At 37.0% G+C, this 8,766-nt stretch overlaps 1 protein-coding gene across 1 annotated transcript in view; it reads right to left on the reverse strand.

Annotated features, from left to right (window-relative positions):
- Positions 1-2,794: 2,794 nt before the first annotated feature.
- LOC102210641 (tumor suppressor candidate 3) overlaps positions 2,795-8,766 on the reverse strand; it is a 77,810-nt gene continuing 71,838 nt past the window's right edge. The window contains exons 9-10 of the mRNA XM_005736301.1: positions 5,838-5,928; positions 2,795-3,084 (exon numbers count right to left, since the gene is read on the reverse strand). Coding sequence (XP_005736358.1) covers positions 3,069-3,084; positions 5,838-5,928 — 107 coding nt within the window. The 3' untranslated portion in view covers positions 2,795-3,068. The remainder of the gene's footprint in view (positions 3,085-5,837; positions 5,929-8,766) is intronic.

Genomic DNA, 8,766 nt, shown 5'->3' on the forward strand with positions numbered 1-8,766 from the left:
ATACTTATCCCCCTGAAGGTGACATTTGTTCTGCTTTCTTCCAACACACGTAAAGGCCAACAGTTGAGGGAAAACAGATGGGAGATTCTGCTTGCAGTGCTGATGATCAGCATTGTTCTTCACTTTTATTCAAATATGTCGCAGCAAAGGGCCTCTCAGCTTCAGACGGCACTTGAAAACCCTCAAAACATAATGCCTCATTTTTGGCCCAATCAATAAGCTCAATATGGTATAACTTGAGGATAGATATTGCGGTGATTACGCTTGGTCTCCAAGGAAGTTAGTATTTTCCTGCAAGCCTTAAGAGGGTGGGCATTTATCGAATTGGGTCACCTTTCATATTGGGTGGCTATGCGTATTACCATGCTGTTACACATATTTAGTTGATTACACCATGTCCTACCTGTAAAGAATAAGCCACTCTGTTACCTTTACTTAAGAACGTGTTCTGATGAACTCAAATACTTAACTGTGTATTTTGAAAACCATATTTGAGAAATGGAGAATGGTTCACTGTTCCCATGATTTAAAACAGAAATAGACAAGAATTGGAATATTTTTATAACATTTGTCAAACCCAGTCTATCTAAAGTACCATTTCTCTGTCTGCCCACACACAGCAGGTTACATAAATGGATCCATTGCACATCCCACTCACTGTTTTAGTGGGCAATCCAAAAGTGAAGGAATTAAAAATGTATGTATTCTCTAAATGACCTATGCTTCTCACTTTCTGCAAGAAACATAACATTACTACCAACCATTCTTCTCTAAACTCAGTACACAAGCTACCATTTTACATTGGTGATGAGTTCAGTGGCAGTTTAAGGTATGTTTGTTAATGTATTTATTTACTGACTTAATTTTGGGCAGCTGGTTTGCCGTTTGTGTTCTGCAGCACACTAATCATTTTTGATGTTTATTTTTTTTTCTATTACATTACAATCACAACCTTTGCCTTATTTCACCCAAGTGGTTTCAGCTGCATAACATGAAGTATAATTTAGCTGCCAGATGACAATATAGTATATACCCAGCAGCTAAAAGACACGTAGTCAGCATATTGAATATTTAGAAACAGCAGGAAAAGAGACATTTAAATAACATATTTTCATCTTAGGTTAAGACAATATGTTACAGCTACACAGATGGAATCACATGGTGAAAACTTGAGCGAAACCCATCATCCTGAGTCTCAGCTACCAACAAAAGCTCAAAGCCCTAACGCCTCAATTGCAAATGACTTGATTTATTTATTTATCCATGTTAATCCATATAATGTTACACAATTATGTATCATTGTCATAAACTTACACTCTGGCCATTTTATTAGGCATAACTCTTTACACAAGATGTCTAATCAGCAAATGCATCAACTCAGTGTATTTATGCATGCAGACATGGTCAGGACAAACTGCTAAAGGTCAAACTGAGCGGCAGAACTGGGGAAGAAAGGTGATGAGAGTGATTTTAACTGGTGTGAATGTTGGTGTCAGATGGACTGGTCTGGGTATTGCAGAATCTGCAGAACTACAGACTTTCCCACTAAACCATCTCTAGGGTTTGCAGAGAAAGGCCCTATTAAGTTAAGCCAGAGATCGGAGGAGAATGATGTAAATGCTTCAAGCTCAGAGGAAGACAAAACAAATTTAAATACACACTAGTTCCAACAACACATTGACCCCTTGATGCACATGGGCTACAGGAGCAGAAGGCCACACCAAATACCACTCCTGTCAGATAAGAACAGGAAACTAAGTCTACAATTCACATTGACTCATCAACACTGGACAATCTAAGGAGCTTGGAAAGAAAAGTGTCTGGAATTCTTTGAGTTGCTTGAAGACGTTTCACCTCTCATCTGAGAAGCTTCTTCCGTTTTAAGGGTCAAATGGTGGAGTCCCAGATTTAATCCCAGTGGGAGTTTTCCCCCAAAGAGGGACAAAGGACCCCCTGATGATCCTCTACCTAATCACATGAGCCAAGGTGTGAAAGCAGGTGTGGGTCACAATCAGCCAGAGTTTCGGGTGAGCTCATTGTGAAACATGGCCCCACCCTATCATGTGATTTCCTGAGGTCAGATGGCCCAACATGTGAGTGGGCGTTAAGGCATCTGGGAAACTCCCACTGGGGGGAAACTCCCACTGGGTTTAAATCTGGGACTCTCCACCATTTGACCCTTAGACCTGAAGAAGCTTCTTAGATGAGAGGTGAAATACTTTAAGTAACTTAAAGAAGTCCAGACGCTTTTCTTTCCAAGCTTCTTAGACTACGATGACCTGGATGACTGAGAACTTTCACAGACAACACTGGACAATAGAAGATAAAGAAAAAAAAAGTTGTTTGGTCTGATGACTCCTTAATTCCAATGAGTGTCGAAGCTGTGATGTTCAGATTGTGGGGACAGAATTTGACATGCAACTCCGTCATGCTATTGTTCAGTATGGACAATCAATATGGGGCTATGCCATAAAGAATTAAGGAAGTTCTGAAGGAAAAATGGAGTCCCACCCAGTGCTAACAAGATGTACTTAATAAAGAGGGTTACTTAGTCCATGTTACTTAAAAATACTGAATTGACCTAGAGATTTTGGCCCCATTTTTATCCCCATTAACCCACCATAAATCTTTAGTTTCCAGTTTTACTTTTAACAGCATTTTTGAAAAATATGGTTCAATTCATGTTTACAACAATATGTCACAAATGATTAGACTGCCACTGTCACTGGTCAGTTTATATAACCACATAAAAAACTTCAGCGCTAAAGAGTCATGAAAAAACAACAAAGATACATGACATGCAAAATGGTGCCTTTATTGTCCAGTGTATGAAGTGACAACCAATTCTTATTCAGCTTGCAGATTTAATGGTAGTAGTTAAGTAAAAAAAAACAAAAAAAAAAACAAACAACCCAAAAAACAACAACGACACATACACTAATAGAAACCAGACCATGCACTTTAGACTCAGTAGTGACACTGCCTCCTCTTCAAGTATGTTCTCAACTCCTCTTCTTCTCACCTACCACCTCTTCGACATTTTTTCTGGCTGCCTCTACTGTGTTTGTTCACTTAATAAGGAAGCTGTGAGACAGAGATAGATTAAAAGAAGTAGAGAAGGAAAGAGGGTAGAAAAAAACAAGGAGAGGGAAAAATAAGAGATATAAATAAAGTATTTCTTTGTCTAACCTTGTGTTACATTAAAAACATTTTCGTGAAACACAAAGCTAAAAGGAAAAAAAGAAAAACACATTTGGAGTATAAACTGTTTCTGGAAGCATGTAAACAAGAAACGGATTTGCATTTGTGAAACAGAAATCTAACTGATGAATAGTTGAATTAGCCCTAAACATTTCTGTATGCCACTCTAACTTAGTTAGAGTGGCATACAGTCCATGACTTTTATTCTTAAGTCATGGACTTAAGAATAAAAACAAAGCCACAATCAGACTTAAGGCACAGCGGATTATAAGGCGCATTAAGCGAAAGAAAACAGTCAGATAAGTCAAACTTTACTCAAATCATTCTTCTTGCTTCCTCCACTTCTGTACTATTGATTCATTAATGTTGAATTCTCTCGCAGCTGCTCTATTCCCATGTTGTTGCAGTATATTAATGACTAACCTCATATTGTTGATGGATTATCTCAGCTGTTCTCCTGACTGAAGTTTGGTCCGTTTACAGCATCCTACCATGCGATTGCATTTGTTGCTATATCATGTTTAGGTGGAAACTAGTGAGCTAACTTCCTGCTAACTTGTAACTCCGTTAAATTTAATAAATTCTGTTTTCATGGATGCCTGGATGTTAAACTTAATTGCTACACCTGGTAAAGTAACAACGCTGATCATTTTATTAAGGATGAAAGAATTTAGACAGTTTTTAACTCTCAGTGATGCCGCAGTGTTCTTTTGACTTTGGGACCTGAAGCGGCTGGAGTTTTGGACCCAGATTACTCTGCAAGGCTCCTGACTACGGTAGCCGTAATGCTCCGACAACCCATCAAGTGGTGCGGCTTCGTAGCTTACCAAAGTTGTGCTAAAACAGTTTTTGACAGATTTGTGAATGCTGTGTGCCACATAAAATCTCTTCGAGGTCAATAAGTACGACCAGAATTCATACATAAGGTTCATCGTCAATTTTTGAGAAAATTAAAAGATTTTAAATGTGCCTTATAGTGCAGAAAATACAGTATATGCGGCACTGTATGCAAAAATTGCCATAAATAATGCCACTTTAGAGACTTTTTTCATAAAAGTTTCTATCCTTGTAAAATGTTTTAATTTTTATGACATTTTTATATTTTAAATATAAAATATTAACTAATCAGTATATGACAAGTCCCAATACATCCATCCATATTTTAGCAACTTAAAAATGGACCCTCAGCTAGGCCTTTTGAGACTGTATTTTAAGTCAAGACCTTGCTACAGTCTTACAAACCACATCACATATATTTCCAGCGTATGTGAAATATTAGAAATAAGTTATTGAGTAACCAGTGGAGTCCAAGTGCATTTCAAAAAAAGAAAATGTGCAATTCCTTTAAACCCAACATTCAACTAGTACAAAGAAAACCCAACATTGAAAGTGAGAATCTTTAATAATACATGCTAATTCTGATGTATTTCACAATAACAAAAAAAACCCTAACAATGAAAACACTCAGAGATTGTGCAGGCATAATAATATTTCTTTGAATTCGGTGATTGAGGCACTTAATAGCAATGAAAGATCCATCGAATTGGAGGAATCGCAGTATGCAAACAATAGTGCCACAAACCTGATATTGAATGACGGCACCTTAGACGTGACTATATTAGAAACAGCTCTGTAGTAGAAATAACTAAATGGGCTCAGGAAAACCATTTCAGTGAATACCATTCATTGTTACATCCATAAATCCAAGGTAAAACTACCAAACCACTCTATCAAATATAAGCAAGACCAGGCAATGTTGCTATCCCCTGTGCATTTAAGATGGGATGGAATGAAATGGAAACTGTTTTTATGGTCTAAATTGAAACAAAACTTGAAATTCATTTTGGAAATCATGGTCTCAGCAGACCTATAAAGAAAAGGTTTATCACTTTCATACCACAATAAAGTCTCAAGACAATCGTTATTATATTTGAACTCCATCCACTGAACTAGAAGACTACAATTTGTGTCTTTTTAAAGGAAGAGTTCATAGTTCAAGCTTCTATTATTGTAAAGTATCTGCCTTGATGAAGACCCCTTGACATCCTGTTCAAAGGTGAGTTTCAAGAGTTTCAACAGCTAGGGGGTTTGGCTGCTGTAATGTTTTAAAGCTGCTCACGGACGGATAAACTGAACCCAAACTCTGAAGAGTTGTGGGATATTTTCCGTTAAGCATTAAATCTATTATTATGGTGACCTTTAGCACACAATGGAATCAAATTGCTGTTGGTTGACTAGAAAATGGGTTTTAATGTAAAAGCGTGTTCACTACATGAGACCCTTTGGAGAAAAAACCCCATGAGGGATCTATGACTTTAACTATTTAATTGAGGAAACTTTTGTGTTATACTTTGTATTGAATATACTGCCTCTATGACTGATTCTTTGGCTCTGTGTCTTGTATATTTTGGAGAGAGTATTTTTGATTGAATAGCTGTCTTTAAATCAAGGCAGTAATTTGAACTGATGGATCTGTTTTGGCTCTGATTTTTGCATTGTGAAAGCAAAAACTTTGCAGTGATTTTATGTCAGCTTCAGTGATTTTCAGATTCATTGTTTGCTTGTATATTGCGCTTGAATAATTGTTGAGCTGTGGTGGAAGCATCTTTACAGTGGTGTGTGGTTGCTATAGTTACCTGTAGGGGTATCCATGGTACTTCGACCTGAAGATGGAGAGCAGGAAACTAAAGAAAAACACCACCAGGCCAAGGCCAACCAGGCAGATGACTGCAAGAAGACAAAGACAGACTTGTTTTACTGTGCATTACTGGTTAGAAGTCTTGTGCTATAATATCATTAACAATATTTCATTACACAACGACCTCTAGATTTTAAGTTACTACAAGCACATTTTATTCTTGCACATTTTCAAATTCATGACACCCTAATATGTTCTTTTATAATAACTTGAAAAAGGCCTGAGATTATTGTTTTTCTTCTTGGTTAAAGGCATTCATTTCAAGCATTCCATGCCCAATATAAACACAGAAGCAAGTGTTTCTCTGATCCATTTTCAAATTGAATATGCTTACAGGATTCAGACATAGCACACACTAAAAGCATCTTTTTATCTGCATGTTGGTAGTTTACATGTATAAACACAAATTTATAAGCGGCTAAACACAAAAACATACAACTCACTGGTAACATAACATGATAATAGAATTTTACTAGAAAGGGCATATAAAACACAAACTAGACATTATGAAAAAAGTCTCCTTTAGCCTTTTTTCTTTAAAAATAATCCCTTAAAGTATGTGCTACTGTCTCTTTGTCGTGATAAACCCTGCTGGGTTACAGAAAATTATCTTTGAAGCCATTATCATCATATTTCCTCAGTGGCTATTCTAAAGTGAAATATACATAAGCATGACCTTTTATCTGCCGAGGAATTATCACTGTATGTGCAAGTGTATGAGTGTATGCACACCCCTGTGCAGTGGCTAATCCCTAAGAAGTACTGTGTTAAATTAAAACTGTCACCACCGACTGATATTGTTAATCAGGGATTAGGATGAGTACCTCTCCTGGAGACTAAATAGCGAGATATGTTCTTGTCCTTACACGGGGCACACACACACGCACGGGGTGTGCGTGTGTGTGTGCATAAAGGAGAATTAGAGTGTTAGAGAACAAGAGGGTGAGTGTGGATGCACGAGAAAGTTGATATCAAAACATTTGGCTGGTAAAATATAAGATGTACTGTATAAGACTACATTTGCTGTTGTGATATTTAAGAGAGCAAGTGATATTGCACCCCAAATTCCCCCAAATCTGTGTAATAAAAAAAAAGAATGCAATTATTTGCAAATCTTATAAACCTATATTTTTTCACAGAACATAGAAAACCTATCAAATGGTTAAATTGAGAAAATTTATTATAACAAAAATTTGAGCTCATGTTGAATTTTATGGCAGCAACATGTCTCAAAAAGTTTGGACGGGGCAACAAAAGGCTAGAAAGGTAAATGGCACAAAAAAAGAAACATCTGGAGGAACATTTTCCAGCTAAATAGGTTAACTGGCAACAGGTCAACAACATAATTGGCTATATAAAAAGTGTGTCTTAGAGAGTTTCTCATAAGTAAAGATGGGCAGCGTTTCATCAAACTGGAAAAAAATTGCATCTACAAATTGTGCAACAATTTCAGAATATTGTTCCTCAACGTAAAATTATCATCTATTGCAAATAATGTTATCGAACAGCTCTGAAAATATGCAGAAATCTCTGTGTGCAAGGGACATTGCCTGCAAACCTCTCACTCTCTGGTGGAGCTGCATTAGAAAAGCTATGATTCTGTCACAAAAATCTCTGCATGGGCTCAGAAACATCTACTGTATTGTAAACGGGTTTACATTACCCTGTTTTTACATTACTCTGATCATTTTGTTTATTCTACTTGCATTGCTCTGTCAATATATTGCTATGCTAATAGGGCACAAAACACTTTAACATTCCATTTGCACAAAGTACATTTTCAGTTATTTAATTTAAAATTTCAGATTTTTAATTTAAACATTACTTTACTTAATGTTTCTCTTTTGCACAGTCAAGGAGCCGTTCAGGACACACCACTCTTATGACTATGCATAAGACAAATAAAGAATCTTGAACATCTCCATCGCCTGTGATATCTCCATGATATCCACAAATGCAGGTTGACACGACATGCTGCCGTGTTCTCCAGGGCAAAGCTCATTTAAATGAATGGAGACAAAGTGGGAAACTGTTCTGTGGTTACATGAATCAAAAATTTGAAATTCATTTTGGAAAACATGGACCGAGCATACTGTGGATTAAAGAGGAGATTGACTATGCACCTTGTTATTAGCACATTGTTTGAATCTCTGATTCTGAGGGGGTGAATAAGTGCCTATGGAATCAGCAGCTTGCACATCTGGAAATGCATCACAAATGCTGAAAGGCACATACTGTATGTTCCTTTAAAACTTGTTCGTTTCCATGCATCAAAATTATGTTAAACCCATTACAGCATGTATCACAGCTGAACTGCTGAACTGACCTACCTGCAGTCTGGACCTTTCACCTGTTGAAAATCTTAGGTGTATTATGAGCCCCCCACCAAAAATAAATAAATTCAAGAAAAAGGTGGCACAACATTCATTTCCTACAATTCCAGCAATTGGTCTCCTCACTTCCCGGATGGTTACAGGCCGTTGTTAAAGGTGAGGGGATGTTATGCAGTGGTAAACATGTCCCTGTCCCACCTTTTTGGAGATTTGTTGCTGCCATCAAATTCAAAATGACTAAATTTTAAAATTTAAGCCTTCAGATTTGACATTTTCCATTGTGAATAAAATGATGGTTGAGATTTCCAAATCAGTGCATTCTCTTTTTATTCACGTGTTACAAAGTGTCCCAACTTTTTTCAAAGTGAGAATGCATACTGACGACCTAGTGCATTGACCACACGGTACAAATCACATGCTCACAGCACTGAAGACAGGGGACATCTGTCACAATGGTAAATTTAAGCTATTTAAAGGTAAACAGTTTTTTAACCTTAGTTTAAAAAAACTTGACAGTGTTTTTCTCATTCTCTC

The sequence above is a fragment of the Pundamilia nyererei genome, unplaced genomic scaffold (assembly GCF_000239375.1).
Source record: "Pundamilia nyererei isolate P.nyererei 1_Seehausen unplaced genomic scaffold, PunNye1.0 scaffold00068, whole genome shotgun sequence".
Lineage (NCBI taxonomy): Eukaryota > Metazoa > Chordata > Actinopteri > Cichliformes > Cichlidae > Pundamilia > Pundamilia nyererei.